The sequence below is a fragment of the Oncorhynchus clarkii genome, chromosome 19 (assembly GCF_045791955.1).
Source record: "Oncorhynchus clarkii lewisi isolate Uvic-CL-2024 chromosome 19, UVic_Ocla_1.0, whole genome shotgun sequence".
NCBI lineage: Eukaryota > Metazoa > Chordata > Actinopteri > Salmoniformes > Salmonidae > Oncorhynchus > Oncorhynchus clarkii.
Genome location: NC_092165.1, coordinates 21,262,162 through 21,284,627, shown reverse-complemented (window position 1 = coordinate 21,284,627; position 22,466 = coordinate 21,262,162). Strand labels below are relative to the sequence as shown.

Here is a 22,466-nt window from a genome sequence, read left to right as displayed (position 1 = left end):
TGTTGCTTCAATATATCCACAGAATTTTCCATCCACATAATTTCCCTCCTCATAATGCCATCTATTTTTTGAAGTGCACCAGTCCCTCCTGCAGCAAAGCACCCCCACAACATGATGCTGCCATCCCCGTGCTTCACGGTTTGGATGGTGTTCTTTGGCTTGCAAGCCTCCCCCTCTTTCCTCCAAACATAACGATGGTCATTTTGGCCAAACAGTAATATGTTTGTTTCATCAGACCAGAGGACATTTCTCCAAAAAGTACGATCTTTGTCCCCATGTGCACTTGCAAACCGTAGTCTGGCTTTTTTATGGCGGTTTTGGAGCAGTGGCTTCTTCCTTGTTGAGAGGACTTTCAGGTTATGTCGAAATAGGACTCGTTTTACTGTGAATATAGATACTTTTGTACCTGTTTCCTCCAGCATCTTCACAAGGTCCTTTGCTGTTGGTCTGGGTTTAATTTGCACTTTTAATTTGCACTTTTCGCACGTTCATCTCTAGGAGACAGAACGCGTCTCCTTCCTGAGCGGTATGACGGCTGCGTGGTCCCATGGTGTTTATAGTGGCATACTATTGTTTGTACAGATGAACGTGGTACCTTCAGGCGTTTGGAAATTGCTCCAAAGGATGAACCAGACTTGCGGAGGTCTGCAATTTGAACCAGACTTGCGGAGGTCTTGGCTGATTTCTTTTGATTTTCCTATGATGTCAAGCAAAGAGGCACTGAGTTTGAAGGTAGGCCTTGAAATACATCCACAGGTACACCTCCAATTGACTCAAATTATGTCAATTAGCCTATCAGAAGGTTCTAAAGCCATGACATAATTTTCTGGAATTTTTCCAAGCTGTTTAAAGGCATAGTCAACTTAGTGTATGTAAACTTCTGACCCACTGGACTTGTGATACAGTGATTTATAAGTGAAATAATCTGTCTGTAAACAATTGTTGGAAAGATTACATGTATCGTGCACAAAGTAGATGTCCTAACCAACTTGCCAAAACTATAGTTTGTTAACAAGAAATTAGTGGAGTGGTTGAAAAATCAGTTTTAATGACTCCAACCTGAGTGTATGTAAACTTCCGACTTCAACTGTATCTGTTTAACTTAATCACGTTAGGAAATTGAGTTTGACCTATCCAATGACTTCACATTGTACAGTAGCTCTAAAGGTTACTATCACATATATATATATATATATGTATGTGTGTTTTGCTTGTGGTTATGATGACACTAGAATGAGGAAAGCTTGCACCTGCAGCTATTTACTTTTTTATCTGCAAACCTAGCCTTTAAGAGTGACATTTACAGAACTGTGGTGACACTGTGGTGACTATGTTGCTGGTCCCCCTTTTTATTACAAACACATCAAAATATTAAAAGGCTAAACAGAGAGCGCTAAGCGTAGCTCCAAAGGTCACCATAGACCTTTTAATACCAGCCTGCGCTCAGTTTTTTTTTGTTGTTGGTTGATTTGAACTCCTTTTATGTCGGCCCCAGAGAAGTGTCAGATGAGCAAAAGTGCCTTCCTCGTTTCCAGGAAGTGTTAACTTGTCATCAGCAAAATGTTGTAGGGTGAAGTTGCCCCTAGACACAGATCTTGAGTCAATTTTGAATTTCTCCCACAAATGGTTAAGGTTAGAATTGGAGGAGGGGAAGCTGATCCTACCTAGAGGAAACATTACAATTAAGGGACAGTTCTACCTCATGCGTTGATGCTATGTCAATGTTGACACAACCGGAAACACTTTGCATTGAGTCGCACAGTTATGCCCTGATATTACTCTGTAACTACAGTGGTAACTAGAATGTAATCATGGTAAAACTGCAAATGGGGTAGCAATGTCTAAATTGTACTTAAACAAAAGTTAGTTTCATAGTAGTTTACAAATGTTACTTTGTCGATGTCTGAATGCTAGAAAGTATTTTACACTGATTAAACAGCATGATCATTAAACAGGTGTGCTTGGGACAATAAAATATACTCAAAAATGTGCAGCTTTGTCACACAACACAATACCACAGATGTCTCAAGTTGAGGGAGTGTGCAATTGGCATGCCGACTGCAGGAATGTCCGCCAGAGCTTTTGCCAGATAATTGAATGTTAATTTCTCTACCATAAGCCGCCTCCAACGTTGTTTTAGAGAATTTGGCAGTACGTCCAACCGTAAACCACATGTGTGGGCGAGCGGCTAGCTGATGTCGACGTTGGTGACGGGGAGGTTATGCTATGGGCAGGCATAAGCTACAGACAATGAACACAATTTGCGTTTTATCGATAGCAATTTAAATGCACAGAGATGCCATGACGAGGTCCATTGTCGTGCCATTCATCCACAGCCATCCCCTCATGTTTCAGCATGATAACGCACGGCTCCATGTCACAAGAATCTGTACACAATTCTTGGAAGCTAAAAATGTCCCAGTTTTTCCATGGCCGGCATACTCACCAGACATATCAACCATTGAGCATGTTTGGAATGCTCTGGTTCAACGTCTACGAGGCTCTGGATCGATGTGTTCTAGTTCCCGCCAACATCCAGTAACTTCACAGAAGAGGATTGGGGCAACATTGCACAGGCCACCATCAACAGCCTGATCAGCTCTATGCAAGGGAGATGTCTCACTGCATGAGGCAAATGGTGGTCACACCAGATACTGACTGGTTTTCTGATCCATGCCCCTTCAAATTGTTGCATGTTGCTTTTATATTTTTGTTCAGTATAGCTTGATGTTTACAATGCCTGGATAGAACAATGAGTGGTGCTTGTTATGTCCATCTCTCTCCATCTCTATCTCTCTAGGCCACTGGGGCTGCCAAGAGCTGAAACCATATACATACACAACCCCAGCCAGGAACTCCCAGTGACATTGCTGTCGATGTTTACATCCAGCAGACATTTTCACATGCCTTCGTTCCACAGAAGGGTGAGTGTGTGTGTGTGTGTGTGTGCCCTTCCTTCACTCAGACACTCCCTCCCTCTCTCACTCAACCACACCCACGTTCATCCAACTTCTCCCTACAATCTCTATTTTGCTTCCCTCTCCTCTTTCTCTCTGTTTGTTTCTCTCCCTCGCGCTCTCTCTCTCCTTTTCTCACTCACACTGTTTTTCTCTGCTCTCTCTTCATCTACTTCTCTCTACTCCCCCCTCTTTCTCATGTCAGTCCCTTGGGCCACCAGTACAGCTATTTAAACTCTCAAACTGCCATTGAAACCCACAGAATTTGGGTTTCAATGCTCTGCTTAGAAAGTATACCAAGCACAACCGCATTGCATCACACTCTGACAACAGTGCATGTTACAACATTGCATATCACATTTTCTCCTATTGATTTCACGTTGAAATTAGCCCACGATTCATTCACACAAGGCCTCATTCTCAGCATGATTCTTCAATATGCTGAGCTCTGCGCTCCCATGTGGGGCAGCGGTCTAAGGCACTGCATCTCAGTGCAAGAGGTATCACTACAGTCCCTGGTTCGATTCTGTATCACATCCGGCTGTGATTGGCAGTCCCATAGGGCAGCACACAATATGCCCAGCGTCGTCCGGGTTTGGCCGGGGTAGGCCGTCATTGTAGATAAGAATTTGTTCATAACTGACTTAAGAACAAATATATATAAAGTGTTGGAAGTTGTGTGCTCACCAGCATACCACTGAAAGTGAAGTCATGTATGAAGTCATGCTAGTATGGACATTGTAACATAGTCGTTGCCTTCGGTGAACCCTGACCCCGTGTCCTGTCTGCTTTCAGGTAATCCCACCCCGAGGGAAGGCCTCATTTAAACTCGTCTTCCTCCCGACAGAGGAGGGCATCATAGAAAACTCATTATTTATAAACACATCAGCCCATGGGGTGCTCTCTTACCAGGTCAGTAGTCATACGAGCATATGATACTAACACTACCCGTTCTGCTTCACAAACGGCTCCCTATTTAGTGCACTACTTTTCACCAGTGCACACATGACTCTGGTCAAAAGTAGTGCACTATAGACTAGGGTTCTATTTGGGACGTATGCCCTGACCCACAACCATTTTTTTTTTATACGGTCTAAAAAAGAACATTGCGTGCCCGGTGGAAGTTAGTTTTGCAACAGTTTTGCAACACAGGAAGTAACTGCTATGATGTGATATTTGGCACCCTTGACCCCTGACCTTTAAAGACTCATCAAAGCAGATGGGTGTTAAGAGTGACATAAGCACTATTAATAGTTAATTAAGCATTATTTCATGGTTCTTGGTAGGGAGATAAGGGTGCCTATGCCTAAATATATACTGTTTATCAGTGAAAAGGGACAATTTACCCAATCATTAAATGACTTATGTTTCCATTGAATAAACTATGGGTATTGTGATATTAAGATGATCCACTCTCTAGGGTTGTATACTTCATGGCCTCTATTAGCATAAGCAATATTAGCATGCTACCTTGGATTCATTCACACTCTTTGTTTTGTGATTTAATATTCTGTGGTCTAATCAGTCCCTTTTAAAATGGCCAAGTAAACAAAACTCCACTTTTTAATTGCTCTCTCTTCTGACACATTAAATATCTCTCAAGGTAAAATAAGTAATTTTAGTAATTTATATGAACGGTCCCTTAATAGTGATGTCCTTTCATTCAGGTTTTGGGGTTGGGCGTCCACCGGGGCTCTTTAAAGGGGGTCTATAGGAAGGACAGCGTCCTCATATTCCCCCACATCCAGAGCATCAAGCTGAGCCAAACTCAGGTACGTCCATTCCATTCAACTTGATACACTTTATTTATTTCCCAACAGGCAATTGTTCCTGGACAAGAAAGTCAACAGACAACATGTGGCAACAGGATAGATATGTTTACCTCAACATGTACCATAATGCCACACACATATCAATCAAATGTATTTACAAAGCCCTTTTTACATCAGCCGATGTCACCAAGTGCTCTACAGAAACCCAGTCTAAAACTTCAAACAGCAAGCAATGCAGATGTAGAAGCACGGTGGCTAGGGAAAAACTCCCTAGAAAGGCAGGAACCTAGGAAGAAACCTAGAGAGGAACCAGGCTCTGAGGGGTGGCCAGTCCTCTTCTGGCTGTGCCGAGTGGAGATTATAACAGTACATGGCCAGATGTTCAAACGTTCATAGATGACCAGCAGGATCAAATAACAATACTTACAGTGGTTGTAGAGGGTGCAACAGGTCAGCACCTCAGGAGTAAATGTCAGTTGGCTTTTCATAGCCGATCATTCAGAGTTAGAGACAGCAGATGCGGTAGCACTTCCGGTGAACAGGTTAGGGTTCCATAGCCGCAGGCAGAATAGTTGAAACTGGAGCAGCAGCATGACCAAGTGGACTGGGGACAGCAAGGAGTCATCAGGTCAGGTAGTTCTGAGGCATGGTCCTAGGGCTCAGGTCCATCGAGAGAAGAGAGAAAAGAGAGAGAGAGAACAATTAAATTCGCACAGGACAGTGGATAAGACAGGAGAAATACTCCAGATATAACAGACTAACCCTAGCCCTCCGACACATAAACTATTGCAGCATAATTACTGGAGGCTGAGACAGGAGGGGTTGGGAGACACTGTGGCCCTGTCCAACCAGGCAGGATATAACCCCACCCACTTTGCCAAAGCACAGCCCTCACACCACTAAAGAGATATGGCGGAGTATAGCCTACGGCGGAGTATAGCCTACGAAGATAATCCCCACGGCACGTACCCAAGGGGGGCACCAAATCAGTGAAGACCAAATCAGTGAATCAACCCACTCAAGTGACGCACCCCTGCTAGGGACGGCATGGAAGAGCACCAGTAAGCCAGTGACTCAGCTCCCGTAATAGGGTTAGAGGCAGAGAATCCCAGTGGAGAGAGGGGAACCGGCCAGACAGAGACAGTAAGGGCAGTTCGTCGCTGCAGTGCCTTTCCGTTCACCTTCACACCCCTGGGCCAGACTACACTCAATCATAGGACCTACTGAAGAGATGAGTCTTCAATAAAGACTCAAAGGTCGAGACCGAGTCTGCGTCTCTCACATGGATAGGCAGACCATTCCATGAAAATGGAGAATAGGAGAAAGCCCTGCCTCCATCTGTTTGCTTAGAAATTCTAGGGACAGTAAGGAGGCCTGCATCTTGTGACCGTAGCGTACGTGTAGGTATGTATGGCACAACCAATTCGGATAAATAGGTAGGAGCAAGCCCATGTAAAGCTTTGTAGGTTTGCAGTAAAACCTTGAAATCAGCCCTAGCCTTAACAGGAAGCCAGTGTAGATAGTCTATCACTGGAGTAATATGATATGGTTCTATTCAAGATTCGAGCAGCCGTGTTTAGCACTAACTGAAGTTTATTTATTGCTTTATCCGGGTAGCTAGAAAGTAGAGCATTGCAGTCGTCTAATCTAGAAGTGACAAAAGCATGGAGGAATTTTTCTGCATCATTTTTGGACAAAGTTTCGGATTTTTGCAATGTTAAAAAGCTATCCTTGAAACAGTCTTGATATGTTCGTCAAAAGAGAGATCAGGGTCCAGAGTAACGCCAATGTCCTTCAGTTTTATTTGAGACGACTGTACAACCATCAATATTAATTGTTTGATCCAACAGAAGATATTTTGTTTCTTGGGACCTAGAACAAGCATCTTTGTTTTGTCCGAGTTTAAAAGTACAACATTTGCCGCCATCTACTTCCAAATGTCTGAAACACAGTCTTCCAGGGAGGGCAATTTTGGGCCTTCACCATGTTTCATTGAAATGTACAGCTGTGTATCATCCGCATAGCAGTGAAAGTTACATTATGTTTCTGAATGACATCACCAAGAGGTAAAATATATTGTGAAAACAATAGTGGTCTTAAAACAGAACCTTGAGGAACACCGAAATTTACAGTTGATTTCTCAGAGGACAAACCATCTACAGAGACAAACTGATATCTTTCCGACAGATAAGATCTTAACCAGGCCAGAGCTTGTCTGTGTAGACCCATTTGGGTTTCCAATCTCTCCAAAATGATGTGGTGATCGATGGTATCAAAAGCAGCACTAAGGTCTAGGAGCACGAGGACAGATGCAGAGCCTTGGTCTGACGCCATTAAAATGTAATTTACCACCTTCACGAGTGCAGTCTCAGTGCTATGATGGGGTCATAAATCAGACTGAACCGTTTCGTATACATTGTTTGTCTTCAGCAAGGCAGTGAGTTGCTTTTTTTTTTTTTAATTGAGAGGAATGGGAGATTCGATATAGGCCAATTTAGTTTTTTTCTGGGTCAAGGTTTGGCTTTTTCAAGATAGGCTTTGGTACACATCTGGTGGATAGGGAGCCATTTATTATGTTCAACATAGGAGGGCCAAGCACAGGAAGCAGCTCTTTCAGTAGTTTAGTTGGAATAGGGTCCAGTATGCAGCCATAAGGTTTCATTAGTGTGTCGAGAGATATAGGATTAAATAATGATAGTGTCTCCCTTGATCCTAGGTCCTGGCAGTGTTGTGCAGACTCAGGACAACTGAGCTTTGGAGAAATACGCAGATTTAAAGAGGAGTCTGTAATTTGCTTTCTAATGATCATGCTCTTTTCGTCAAATAAGTTCATGAATGTATCACTGCTGAAATGAAAGCCATCCTCTCTTGGGGAATGCTGCTTTTTAGTTAGCTTTACAACAGTATCAAAAATACATTTTGGATTGTTCTTATTCTCCTCAATTAAGTTGGAAAAATAGGATGATTGCTCAAGAAATGTGGGGTCTTCGTTACTGCATGGTACTGTCTTTCAAAGCTAGTCAGAAGACTTCCAGTTTGGTGTAGCGCCATTTCTGTTCCAATTTTCTGGAAGCTTGCTACAAGGCTCGGGTATTTTCTGTATACCAGGAAGCTAGTTTCTTAGGGTTGCGACTAGAGGTCGACCGATTATGATTTTTCAACGCCGATACCAATTATTGGAGGACCAGTTAAAGCAGATATCGATTAATCGGCCGTTTTGTTTTTTATTTCAAATTTATTTTTAAAATGTATTTGTAATAATGACAATTACAACAATACTGAATGAACACTTATTTTAACTTAATATAATACATCAATTATATCAATTTAGCCTCAAATAAATAATGAAACATGTTCAATTTGGTTTAACCTCTCTAGGGTGTCCCACCTAGCCAACATCCAGTGAGATTGCAGAGCGCCAAATTCAGAAATACTCATTATAAAAAATTAAGAAAAAATACAACTATTAAACATAGGTTTAAAGATGAACTTCTTGTGAATCCAACCACAGTGTCAGATTTCAAAAATGCTTTACGGCAAAATCATACCTTACAATTATTTGAGAACATAGCCCAGCAGACAAATCATTACAAACAGTAACCAGCCAAGTAGAAGAGTTACACAAGTCAGAAATAGACATAAAATGAATCCCTTACCTTTGATGATCTTCATATGTTTGCACTCAGAAGACATTCATTTATTCAATAGATGTTCCTTTTGTTCGATAAAGTCTCTCTTTATATCCGAAAACCTCAGTTTTGTTTGCGTTTTCTTCAGTAATCCACAGGCTCAAACGCAGTCACAACAGGCAGAAAAACATCCAAATTGTATCCGTAAAGTTCATAGAAACATGTCAAACAATGTTTATATCCACCCTCAGGTTGTTTTTAGCCTAAATGATCTATAATATTTCAACCGGACAATAACGTCGGCAATATAAAAGGTAAACAAGAAAGGCACTCTCTCTGGTTGTGCGCATGAAAAAGCTTTGTGACACGGCAGGGTCCATTCATTCAGACTGCTCTTACTCCCTCATTTTTCAGAATACAAGCCTGAAACAATTTCTAAAGACTGTTGACATCTAGTGGAAGGCATAGGAACGGCAATTTGAGTCCTAAGTCAATGGATACTGTAAATGGCATTGAATAGAAAACTACAACGACAAAATAATCCTACTTCCTGAATGGATTTTTCTCAGGTTTTCGCCTGCCAAATCAGTTCTGTTATACTCACAGACATTATGTTAACAGTTTTGGAAACTTTAAAGTGTTTTCTATCCAAATCTAATTATATGCAATTCCTATCTTCTGGGCCCGAGTAGAAGGCCGTTTAATTTGGGTATGCCTTTCATCCAAAATTCCAAATGCTGCCCCCTACCCTAGAGAAGTTAAATAATGCAAAAACAAAGTGTTGGAGAAGAAACTAAAAGTGCAATATGTGCCATGTAAGAAAGCTAACATTTAAGTTCCTTGCTCAGAACATGAGAACATATGAAAGCTGGTGGTTCCTTTTAACATTAGTCTTCAATATTCCCAGGTAAGAAGTTTTAGGTTGTAGTTATTATAGGAATTATAGGACTATTTCTCTCTATACGATTTGTATTTCATATACCTTTGACTATTGGATGTTCTTATAGGCACTTTAGTATTGCCAGTGTAACAGTATAGCTTCCGTCCCTCTCCTCGCTCCTACCTGGGCTCGAACCAGGAACACATCGACAACAGCCACCCTCGAAACAGCGTTACCCTTGCTCCACAAAAGCCGCGGCCCTTGCAGAGCAAGGGGAACAACACCTCCAAGTCTGAGAGCGAGTGACGTTTGAAACAATATTAGCGCACACCCCGCTAACTAGCTAGCCATTTCACATCGGTTACACCAGCCTAATCTCGGGAGTTGATAGGCTTGAAGTCATAAACAGCGCAATGCTTGAAGCATTGCAAAGAGCTGCTGGCAAAACGCATGAAAATGCTGTTTGAATGAATGCTTTCGAGCCTGCTGCTGCCTACCACCTCTCAGTTAGACTGCTCCATCAAATATCAAATCATAGACTTAATTATAACACAATAACACAGAAATACGAGCCTTAGGTCATTAATATGGTAGAATACGGAAACTATCATCTCGAAAACAAAACGTTTATTCTTTCAGTGAAATACCGAACTGTTCCGTATTTTATCTTACGGGTGGTCTAGTCTAAATCCTTCCGGTTACATTGCATGATCTTCAATGTTATGTCATAATTACATAAAATTCTGGCAAATTAGTTCGCAACGAGCCAGGCGGCCCAAACTGTTGCATATACCCCGACTCTGCGTGCATTGAACGCAAGAGAAGTGACACAATTTCAACTGGTTAATATTGCCTGCTAACCTGGATTTATTTTAGGTAAATATGCAGGTTTAAAAATATATACTTCTGTGTATTGATTTTAAGAAAGGCATTGATGTTTATGGTTAGGTACAGTCGTGCAACGATTGTGCTTTTTTCGCAAATGCGCTTTTGTTAAATCATCCCCCGTTTGGCGAAGTTAGCTGTCTTTGTTAGGAAGAAATAGTCTTCACACAGTTCGCAACGAGCCAGGCGGCCCAAACTGCTGCATATACCCTGACTCTGTTGCGTTAGAAGTGACACATTTTCCCTAGTTAAAATAAATTCATGTTAGCAGGTGTAAATATGCAGGTTAAAAAATATATACCTGTGTATTGATTTTAAGAAAGGCATTGATGTTTATGTTTAGGTACACGTTGGAGCAACGACAGTCCTTTTTCGCGGAAGCGCACCGCATCGATTATATGCAACGCAGGACACGCTAGATAAACTAGTAATATCATCAACCATGTGTAGTTAACTAGTGATTATGATTGATTGATTGTTTTTTATAAGATAAGTTTAATACTAGCTAGCAACTTACCTTGGCTTCTTTCTGCATTCTCGTAACAGGCAGGCTCCTTGTGGAGTGCAATGTAAAGCAGGTGGTTAGAGCGTTGGACTAGTTAACCGTAAGGTTGCAAGATTGAATCCCTGAGCTGACAAGGTAAAAAATCTGTCGTTCTGCCCCTGAACAAGGCAGTTAACCCACCGTTCCTAGGCCGTCATTGAAAATAAGAATGTTTTCTTGACTGACTTGCCTAATTAAATAAAGTTGTAAAAATAATAATAATAATAATAATAAAATCGGCCAAATCAGTGTCCAAAAATACAGATTTCCGATTGTTATGAAAACTTTAAATTGGCCCTAATTAATCAGCCATTCCGATTAATCGGTCAACCTCTAGTTGTGACTGCATCTAGGGTATTACGCAAGGTTAAATTTAGTTCCTCAGTTAGGTGGTTAAACGATTGTTGTACTCTGACGTCTTTGGGTAGGTAGAGGGAGTCTATAAGGGCATCTAGGAATCTTTTGGTTGTTCAAGAATTTATAGCACAGCTTTTGATGAGCCTCGGTTGGGGTCTGAGCAGATTATTTGTTGTGATTGCAAACATAATAAAATGGTGGTCCGATAGTCCAGGATTATGAGGAAAAACATTAAGATACACAATATTTATTCCATGTGACAAAACTAGGTCCAGAGTATGACTGTGGCAGTGAGTAGGTCCGGAGACATGTTGGACAAAACCCACTGAGTCGATGATGGCTCCGAAAGCCTTTTGGAGTGGGTCTGTGGACTTTTCCATGTCAATATTAAAGTTACCAAAAATTAGAATCTGCCATGACTACAAGGTCCGATAGGAATTCAGGGAACTCAATGAGGACCGCTATAAAAAGTGATTTAGTAGGCTGCATTGATTTCATGACTAGAAGCTCAAAAGGCAAAAACGCAGTCATCATTTTTTTTGTAAATTAAAATGTTGGTATTGTAAATGTTAGCAACACCTTCGTCTTTGCGGGATGCGCGGGGGATATAGTCACTAGTGTAACCAGAAGGAGAGGCCTCATTTAACAGAGTAAATTCATCATGCTTAAGCCGTGTTTCAGTCAGGCAAATCACATCAAGATTATGATTAGTGATTAATTAATTGACTATAACTGCCTTGAAAGTGAGAGATCTAACATTAAAGTGGCTTGCGAAAGTAGTTAAAATATATTTTTTTTTGGGGGGGGGGGGTTGTATCATTTGATTTACACAACATGCCTACCACTTTGAAGATGCAAAATATTTTTTATTGTGAAACAAACAAGAAATAAACACAAAAAAAACAGAACTTGAACGTGCATAACTATTCACCCCCCAAGTCAATACTTTGTAAAGCCACCTTTTGCAGTAATTACAGCTTGGGGAATGTCTCTAAGTGTTGCACATCTAGCCACTGGGATTTTTGCCCGTTCTTCAAGGCAAAACTGCTCCAGCTCCTTCAAGTTGGATGGGTTCCACTGGTGTACAGCCATCTTTAAGTCATACCACAGATTCTCAATTGGATTAATGTTTGACTAGGCCATTCCAAGACATTTAAATGTTTCCCCTTAACTTCTTGGTGACATGGGGGCAGTATTGAGTAGCTTGGATGAATAAGGTGTCCAGAGTAAACTGCCTGCTACTCTGTCCCAGATGCTAATATATGCATATTATTAGTAGTATTGTAGTATTGTAAAACTGTTTGAATGATGTCTGTGAGTATAACAGAACTCATATGGCAGGCAAAAACCTGAGAAAAAATCTAACCAGTAAGTGGGAAATCTGAGGTTTGTAGTTTTTACAACTCTTTGCCATTCCAATATACAGTATAAATTGGGTCATATTGCACTTCCTAAGGCTTTCACTAGATGTCAACAGTCTTTAGAACTTTGTTTGAGGCTTCTACTATGAAGGGGGGCTGAATGAGAGGGGATTGAGCCAGGTGTCTGGCAGAGTGCCACAGGCTCGTGACGCGCGGTCACGAGAGAGTTAGCTCTCGTTCCATTGCTTTTCTACAGACATAGAAATTCTCCTTTTGGAACATTATTGAAGATTTATGATAAAAACATCCTAAAGATTGATTCTATACTTAGTTTGATATGTTCCTACGACATGTGATATAACTTTTTGAACTTTTCGTCCGAAGTTAGACTGGACCAGCACGCGCGTTTGGATTTGTTTACCAAACGCCCAAACGCTGTAAAGCCTTTTTGAAATCAGACACTATGGCCGGATTAACGAGAATTTTATCTTTAAAATGGTGTAAAATACTTGTATGCTTGAGGAATTTTAATTATGAGATTTTTGTTGTTTTGAATTTGGCGCCCTGCACTTTTACTGGCTGTTGGCGAGGTGGGACGCTACCGTTCCACATATCCCAGAGAGGTTAAACCACTTAGCAGTATGATTTACCAGTATGCTTAGGGTCATTGTCCTGCTGGAAGGTGAACATCCGTCCCAGTCTCAAACCTCTGGAAGACTGAAACAGGTTTCCCTCAAGAATTTCCCTGTATTTAGCCCCATCCATCATTCCTTAAATTCTGACCAGTTTCCCAGTCCCTGCCGATAAAAAAACATCTCCATAGCATGATGCTGCCTCCACCACCATGCTTCACTGTGGATGGTGTTCCCGGGGTGATGAGAGGTGTTGGTTTGCGCTAGACATAGTGTTTTCCTTAATGGGCAAAAAGCTCAATTTTAGTCTCATCTGACCAGAGTTCCTTCTTCCATATGTTTGGGGTGACTTCCACATGCCTTTTGGTGAACACAAAACGTGTTTGCTTATTTCTTTCTTTAAGCAATGACTTTTTTCTGGCCACTCTTCCATAAAGCCCAGCTCTGTGAAGTGTACGGCTTAAAGTGTTCTTATGGACAGATACTCCAATCTCCGCTGTGGAGCTTTGCAGCTCCTTTATGGTTATCTTTCGTCTCTTTTTTGCCTCTGATTAATGCCCTCCTTGCCTGGTCTGTGAGTTTTGGTGGGCGGCCCTCTCTTGGCAGGTTTGTTGTGGTGTCATATTCTTTAAAACAATTTATATTGGATTTAATGGTGCGCCGTTGGATGTTCAAAGTTTCAGATATTTTTTTATAACCCAACCCTGATCTGTACTTCTCCACAACTTTATCCCTGACCTGTTTGGAGAGCTCCTTGGTCTTCATGGTGCCGCTTGCTTGATGGTGCCCCTTGCTTAGTGGTGTTGCAGACATTTTTGCCTTTCAGAACAGTTGTTTATATACTGAGATCATGTGACTCTTAGATTACACACAGGTGGACTTTATTTAACTAACTATGTGACTTCTGAAGGTAATTGTTTGCACCAGATCTTCTTTAGGGGCTTCATAGCATAGGGGGTGAATACATATGCACGCACCACTTTTTTCCGTTCGCTTAAAAAACTTTTTTTTTTAACAAGTAATTTTTTTTCATTTCACTTCACCAATTTGGACTTTTTTGTGTATGTCCATTACATGTAATCCCCCCAAAATCAATTTAAATTACAGGTTGTAATGCAACAAAATAGGAAAAACGCCAAGGGGGATGAATACTTTTGTAAGGCACTGTAAGTAGCCCTATTTTGAGATGTGAGATATCACAATCTCTTTCAATAATGACAGGAATGGAGGTCTTTATTCCAGTGAGATTGTTAAGGCGAACACCGCCATGTTTAGTTTTGCCCAACCTAGATCGAGGCACAGACACGGTCTCAATGGAGATAGCTGAGCTGACTACACAGACTGTGCTATGCTAGTGGCAGACTCCACGAAACTGGCAGGCTGGCTGCTGCCGGGCCTGCACCCTATCTCATTGAGGAGCTAGAGGAGTTAGAGCCCTGTCTATGTTCATGGATAAGATCGACAGGGCTCTAACTCCTCTAGCTCCACAATGAGCATTCCAGGCTCACATCATACCTACAAACAAACACATTTACCACAACATACACCGGTTGTTGTATTGTGTCTGACATCTGATAGCCATCAGCAGCTGACTTCCCCTATTTGCCAGTCCTGACACAGAGATAACCCAACACATTAAGACACACACACACACACACACACACACACACACACACACACACACACATACACACACGAACAAACCAGAGGCATAAACACACATTTACATGAGAGGCGTACGTACGTACACGAGGTATATACACATTCATGCATGCAGACACTGTCGATGCATGCACACTCATGATCAATCACTTTTATATTTGTGTATACAGAATCACACACTTGTGTCTAATCAAACACACACACACACAAGGAGCATGCAAATAGTCACATCACACACGTACTCTCACCCACTTTTAAAAACATCAAGGGAAGGAGTGAAAGCGGCACGAGGCTTCTTCGGAGGAACGTTACCCACGGCAACAGGAAGCGGGTGGCAGTTTCAAAATGTCAGCCTGGCTGCGTTCCCACAATCACTCAGACTGGCTTCTAGTTTGTTTTTTTTTTTGGGGGGGGGGCCAAGATTGTCGTTGTTATTTCACAGTATGGTTTACTTATATACTCAACCACTTATTTTGAACACACTTCTTCTGTTACAGCACTGAAGGCACTATATGGAGTGCGAAACTAAAGTTTTACAAGACAACATATGGGCTGCGTTTTAAATAAATGGCACCCTATTGCCTATATAGTGCACAACTTTTGACCAGTGCACTATATAGAAAATAGGGTTTTGGTGAAGAAGTGCACTATAAATGGAATAGGGTGCCATCTGGGACACAACCATTGTTTCTTCACTGATCTGGATATACTTTTATGAGAGGTTTCGTTATTATTAGACAGGTGTTGTGAGAGTAAAGTCGTTCCTGTATGGTGTTTGTGTCTCTGTAACATGGCCTGTTGAGCTGCTGAACACATAAACAGGTTTAAATATAGACCGAGCTTGAGCAGACAGATTCAAATTTAGTTCCCCCTTCTCTTTATTTCTTTACTCTCTGTCACTTTATTTCTCTCTCTCTTTCTTTCTCTTTCTTTCTCTCTGTGGCTCTCTTTAGTGGAGAGGTTGAAATTGTCTCTCTCGCTCTCTTTTTGTCTCCACCCCCCCCCCCCCCTCTTTCTGACCAAGTCGTTGGATGAGGTAACTGTTATTTCACTGTGTGTAGCTTTGATCTCACCACTACTTTTGATATTAAATAATGCACTATGCACCAATCCAAATACACTGTCATGTATAAATACTGTTACCGAAGTCTAAGGTATTGACTGGTGAATACTTGTGTTGTAATAGTGTAAAAGAGATCTGCCTTGTGGTTGGGATAACCTACAGGTCATGTTAATAAATCAATTAATCAGTTTTGAATTTATAAAACCCTTTTTACATCAACAGTTCACAAAGAACAACCTTGTCCAGAACCACAAAGGTAAAAGGGTTCAATGACTGAGATGGCAAATATGCTGTTCATGTACAGTTGAAGTCGGAAGTTTACATACACTTTGGTTGGAGTCATTAAAACTTGTTTTTCAACCACTCCACAAATTTCTTCTTAACAAACTATAGATTTGGCAAGTCGGTTAGTACATCTACTTTGTGCATGACACAAGTCATTTTTCCGACAATGGTTTACAGACAGATTATTTCACTTATAATTCACTGTATCCCAATTCCAGTGGGTCAGAAGTTTACATACACTAAGTTGACTGTACCTTTAAACAGCTTGGAAAATTCCAGAAAATGATGTCATGACTTTAGAAGTTTCTGATAGACTAATTGACATCATTTGATTCAATTGGAGGTGTACCTGTGGATGTATTTCAAACTCAGTGCCTCTTTGCTTGACATCATGGGAAAATCAAAAGAAATTAGTCAAGACCTCAGAAATGTTTTTGTAGAACTCCACAAGTCTGGTTCACCCTTGGGAGCAATTTCCAAACACCTGAAGGTACCACGTTCATCTGTACAAACAATAGTACACAAGTACAAACACCATGGGTCCACGCAGATGTCATACCGCTCAGGAAGGAGACGTGTCTCCTAGAGATGAACATACTTTGTTGCAAAAAGTGCAAATAAATCCCAGAACAACAGCAGCGACCTTGTGAAGATGCTGGAGGAAAAAGATTACGGTTTGCAAGTGCACATGGGGACAAAGATCGTACTTTTTGGAGAAATGTCCTCTGGTCTGATGAAATAAAAATGTTACTGTTTGGCCATAATGACCATCGTTATGTTTGGAGGAAAAATGGGGAGGCTTGCAAGCCGAAGAACACCATCCCAACCATGAAGCACGGGGGTGGCAGCATCATGTTGTGGGGGTGCTTTGCTGCAGGAGGAACTAGTGCACTTCACAAAATAAATGGCATCATGAGGTTGGAAAATTACGTGGATATATTGAAGCAACATCTCAAGACATCAGTCAGGAAGTTAAAGCTTGGTCGCAAATGGGTCTTCCAAATGGACAATGACCCCAAGCATACTTCCAAAGTTGTGGCAAAATGGCTTAAGGACAACAACGTCAAGGTATTGGAGTGGCCATCATTAAGCCCTGACTTCAATCTATTTGAGGGCAGACCTGAAAATGCGTGTGCGAGCAAGGAGGCCTACAAACCTGACTCAGTTACAGGAATGGGCCAAAATGCACCCAACTTATTGTGGGAAGCATGTGGATGGCTACCTGAAACATTTGACCCAACTTAAACAATTTAATGGCAATGCTACTAAAAACTAATTGAGTGTTTGTAAACTTCTGATCTACTGGGAATGTGAAAAAAGAAATAAAAGCTGAAATAAGTAATTCTCTCTAATATTATCCTGACATTTCACATTCTTAAAATAAAGTGGTGATCCTAACTGACCTAAGACTGAACTTTTACCAGGATTTAAATGTCAGGAATTGTGAAAAACTGAGATTAAATGTATTTGGCTGAGGTGTATGTAAACTTCTGACTTCAATTGTATGTTAAATCAAATCAAATCAAATACAATATATTTATATAGCCCTTCGTACATCAGCTGATATCTCAAAGTGCTGTACAGAAACCCAGCCTAAAACCCCAAACAGCAAGCAATGCAGGTGTAGAAGCGCGGTGGCTAGGAAAAACTCCCTAGAAAGACCAAAACCTAGGAATGACCAGCATGGTCAAATAATAATAATCACAGTAGTTGTTGAGGTGCAACAAGTCAGCACCTCAGGAGTAAATGTCAGTTGGCTTTTCATAGCCGATCATTAAGAGTATCTCTACCGCTCCTGCTGTCTCTAGAGAGTTGAAAACAGCAGGTCTGGGACAGGTAGCATGTCCGGTGAACAGGTCAGGGTTCCATAGCCGCAGGTAGAACAGTTGAAGCTGGAGCAGCAGCACGGCCAGGTGGACTGCAAGGAGTCATCATGGAGTCATCATGCCAGGTAGTCCTGAGGCATGGTCCAAGGGCTCAGGTCCTCCGAGAGAGAGAAAGAAAGAGAGAAGGAGAGAATTAGAGAACGCACACTTAGATTCACACAGGACACCAAATAGGACAGGAGAAGTACTCCAGATATAACAAACTGACCCTAGCCCCCCGACACATAAACTACTGCAGCATAAATACTGGAGGCTGAGACAGGAGGGGTCAGGAGACACTGTTGCCCCATCCGATGATACCCCTGGACAGGGCCAAACAGTCAGGATATACCCCACCCATTTTGCCAAAGCACAGCCCCCACACCACTAGAGGAATATCTTCAACCACCAATTTACCATCCTGAGACAAGGCCTAGTATAGCCCACAATGATCTCCGCCACAGCACAACCCAAGGGGGGGTGCCAACCCAGACTGGAAGATCACGTCAGTAACTCAACCCACTCATGTGACGCACCCCTCCTAGGGACGGCATGGAAGAGCACCAGTAAGCCAGTGACTCAGCCCCTGTAATAGGTTTAGAGGCAGAGAATCCCAGTGGAGAGAGGGGAACCGGCCAGGCAGAGACAGCAAGGGCGGTTCGTTGCTCCAGAGCCTTTCCGTTCACCTTCACACTCCTGGGCCAGACTACACTCAATTATATGACCCACTAAAGGAGAAAGCCCTGCCTCTATCTGTTTGCTTAGAAATTCTAGGGACAATTAGGCGGCCTGCGTCTTGTGACCGTAGCGCACATGTAGGTATGTACGGCAGGACCAAATTGGGAAAGTTGGGTAGGAGCAAGCCCATGTAATGCTTTGTAGGTTAGCAGTAAAACATTGAAATCAGCCATTGCCTTAACAAGAAGCCAGTGTAGGGAGGCTAGCACTTGAGTAATATTATCAAATTTTTTGGTTCTAGTCAAGATTCGAGCAGCTGTATTTAGAACTAACTGAAGTTTATTTAGTGCTTTATCCGGGTAGCCGGAAAGTAGAGAATTGCAGTAGTCTAACCTAGAAGTAACACAAGCATGGATACATTTTTCTGCATCATTTTTGGACAGAAAGTTTATGATTTTTGCAATGTTACGTAGATGGAAAAAAGCTGTCCTTGAAACAGTCTTAATATGTTTGTCAAAAATTAGATCAGGGTCCAGAGTAACGCCGAGGTCCTTCCCAGTTTTATTTGAGAGATTGTACAACCATCAAGATTAATTGTCAGATTCAACAGAAGATCTCTTTTTTTCTTGGGACCTAGATCAAGCATCTCTGTTTTGTCCGAGTTTAAAAGTAGAAAGTTTGCAGCCATCCACTTCCTTATGTCTGAAACACAGGCTTCTAGCGAGGGCACTTTTGGGGCTTCACCATGTTTCATTGAAATGTATAGCTGTGTCATCCGCATAGCAGTGAAAGTTAACATTACGTTTTCGAATGACATGCCCAAGAGGTAAAATATATAGTGAAAACAATAGTGGTCTTAAAATGTAACCTTGAGGAACACTGACATTTACAGTTGATTTGTCAGAGGACAAACCATTCACATAGACAAACTGATAGCTTTCTGACAGATAAGATCTAAACCAGGCCAGAACTTGTCCTTGTAGACCAATTTGGGTTTCCAATCTCTCCAAAAGAATGTGGTGATCGATGGTATCAAAAGCAGCACTAAGGTCTAGGACCACGAGGACAGATGCAGAGTCTCGGTCTGACGCCATTAAAAGGTCATTTACCACCTTCACAAGTGCAGTCTCAGTGCTATGATGGTATTTATAAATCCTGTTAGACTTTCATCTAAAAGAGTGGTGGATGTAATTTTGTTATTTAATCTGGATTAATTCAACTGTTTTTAATTTGTTTAGTCTAATCAACATGACTTTTCAAGCTATTTGTCTCATCAAAGAGCATTGGGATGAAGGCTGATTTATCAACCTCTGGATTGTATGTTTCTGCCATTGGATCTTTGTTCTCTGTTTTTGCTCTTCCAGGAAAATTCTTCCAACATCACTATCCTGGGGCTACTGCTGGAGTGCAGTTTACCCAAGAGCATATACAGCCAGCCGCAGGTACTGGGCATCTCATCACTTTTTTAAACCGCCCCCTTTTCACTATAATTTGTAAATTGTAAATTGTTTATCATTTTTAACAGACCAAAAATATACTTTACATTAGTTAAAAAAATGTACACGAGATAAAAATATAAACAATGCCAAACTAAACAGATATGCATGTGTATGACCACTTTATATTTTCGAGACAACCTATTTGCGTTTTAAAGGGCAAAACATGTAAATGACAAAGTCCTTATTCCATGCTAACTGTAAGAATAACTTTTCATAGCACTTATGGCCATTTACTATTTATTTAATTCTTTTTTTCAACTATTGTCAACATGAGTGCTGAATACTCCTTAACTGTGATTACTCACTATCGTGTTGGCTTCACGGTAATCACAAGGGTTATTCTCCTGTAGTCAGTTATAAGACCTATGTTACGTGAATTGTGGCTGTAAAGTTTACTGCAGAATCATTGCTCGTGATGAAATTGTTTGAAAGGTTGTGTACGGGACGTCTATTGAGTGAGCTGCAGTGTTGTGATATCTGACTGCAGTCTGGTTCCTCAAGAAGCCCCAAGGACAGTGAGACCACTTTCTAGGCGCATAATTGCTTTCTCACGAGACCGTTAATTGGCCGGGAGCTTCCCTAAACACAGGTGGCGCAATCACCACCATGGTGCAAGCCCCACCCACCACTCTATCTCCCAAACCTAACCCAACTTTGTTTTGTTTGCTTGTTCATAATGACTTGTGAATACTACTAGTATGGGTATAGCCTGATCCCAGATTTGTTTGTGAAGTATAGCCAACTTCTATGGTCAGGGGGGATAAGTACTAATATGGCTTCTTCAGGAAGTGACCGGTAGTCTGTGTGTATCTGTTGTATCCACAGGGGCTTGGTGTTTGTTATTTTAGGCCGAGGCCCTGTGGGGTCTAGCCAGGGATAGCGAGCTGTCTTGTTTCTTAAGTCCAGGCCTGAGTCACTCCTCCTAAGATGACAAGGCCTGGTTTGCGCTGAGCTTTGCACACCTCAGATGCTGATCTTGTCAGCTTAAGGCAGGGTCTGTGGGTTAGGTACAGTACAGAGGGACTGGAGAGAAGCAGGTTGATGCCCATAGTTTTACCTCTAGCTGTGTGTGTGTGTGTGTGTGTGTGTGTGTGTGTGTGTGTGTGTGTGTGTGTGTGTGTGTGTGTGTGTGTGTGTGTGTGTGTGTGTGTGTGTGTGTGTGTACAAGCATGCACCCACACTCTTAGTATTCTCCCACTCTTCATCGCTTCCTCTTTTCCTTTTCTTACACAATTTGACTCATTTGTCTCTCACCCTATCCCCCTTTCGTGCCCCCCCATCTCTCTCCACATTCCACTGATCGCTCCTTCTACATGCCTCTTCATACTCTCTTTGCTCTATTCAACCAACCCCCTGCCCCTTTCTCCCTCCTTGCTCCCTCTGCATAACTGGTATGCCTTTCCTGCCGTATCCCCAGGGGTCGTGCTTCCAGAGCGTTGAGGACAACGCGGCCAGGGTGGAGCAGGGACTCAACCTCCAGATCAGGCTGTCGGAGCACACAGAACGTCCTGCTGACCTGGACAAGCTCAAGCCCTACGTCATCGAGCACATCCTGGTCCTGTTGGTTGCCCCAGCGACGGGCTGCTGCTCCGCCAACGGTGGGTGTCGGGGGCTAGGGGACTAGTTTTTTGGGGTGGAGGTGAGGTAAGGCATGAGAGCTATAGGAATAACTTCAAATATTTTCAGATGTTGGTAGGTTTCAATAGAGAATGTTGGTGTTCTGCTGGTTTAGGGACCTCTGCACCCCGCCTCAAGAAAAAACGGAGAGAAACACTGATTAGGATTTGGGAGCCTTACCACTTACCATTGAGCATATTTTTTGTATTTTATTGAACCTTTATTTTACTAGGCAAGTCAGTTAAAAACAAATTTGTATTTATAATGATGGCCTACACTGGCCAAACCCGGACGTCGCTAGGCCAATTGTGAGCCGCCCTATGGGACTCCCAATCACGGCCGGTTGGGATACAGCCTGGATTCGAACCATAGTGTCTATAGTGACGCCTCAAGCACTGAGATGCAGTGACACCTAGTCAGCTGTACAACTTAATGCATTCAACTGAAATGTGTTTTCCGCATTTAACCCAACCCCTCTGAATCAGAGAGGTGCGTGCGGGGGGCTGCCATAATCGATATCCACGTTTTTTGGCGCCCAGGGAACAGTGGGTTAACTGCCTTACTCAGGTGCAAAACGACTGATTTTTACCATGTCAGCTTGGGGATTCGATCCAGCAACCTTTCGGTTACTGGCCCAACACTCTAACCACTAGGTTACCTGCGCTACTAGGGAGCCAAGCTAGTTGTAGAATCAAACATGTCCTTCCCCAAATTCTCATTTGAGAGGATACCACAAAACTGATCTTAGATCACCCCATAGGTGCGAGTTCGTCCTGTATC

The 22,466-nt window shown here is 42.1% G+C and overlaps 1 protein-coding gene across 8 annotated transcripts in view; it reads left to right on the top strand.

Annotated features, from left to right (window-relative positions):
• Positions 1-22,466, top strand: part of LOC139374914 (transmembrane protein 131-like) — a 103,022-nt gene that overhangs the window by 47,496 nt on the left and 33,060 nt on the right. For all 8 annotated transcript variants that reach the window (XM_071116139.1, XM_071116137.1, XM_071116140.1 and 5 more), the window contains exons 5-9: positions 2,801-2,924; positions 3,753-3,869; positions 4,625-4,729; positions 19,935-20,012; positions 21,487-21,667. In XM_071116139.1, the coding sequence (XP_070972240.1) occupies positions 2,801-2,924; positions 3,753-3,869; positions 4,625-4,729; positions 19,935-20,012; positions 21,487-21,667 (605 nt within the window). The remainder of the gene's footprint in view (positions 1-2,800; positions 2,925-3,752; positions 3,870-4,624; positions 4,730-19,934; positions 20,013-21,486; positions 21,668-22,466) is intronic.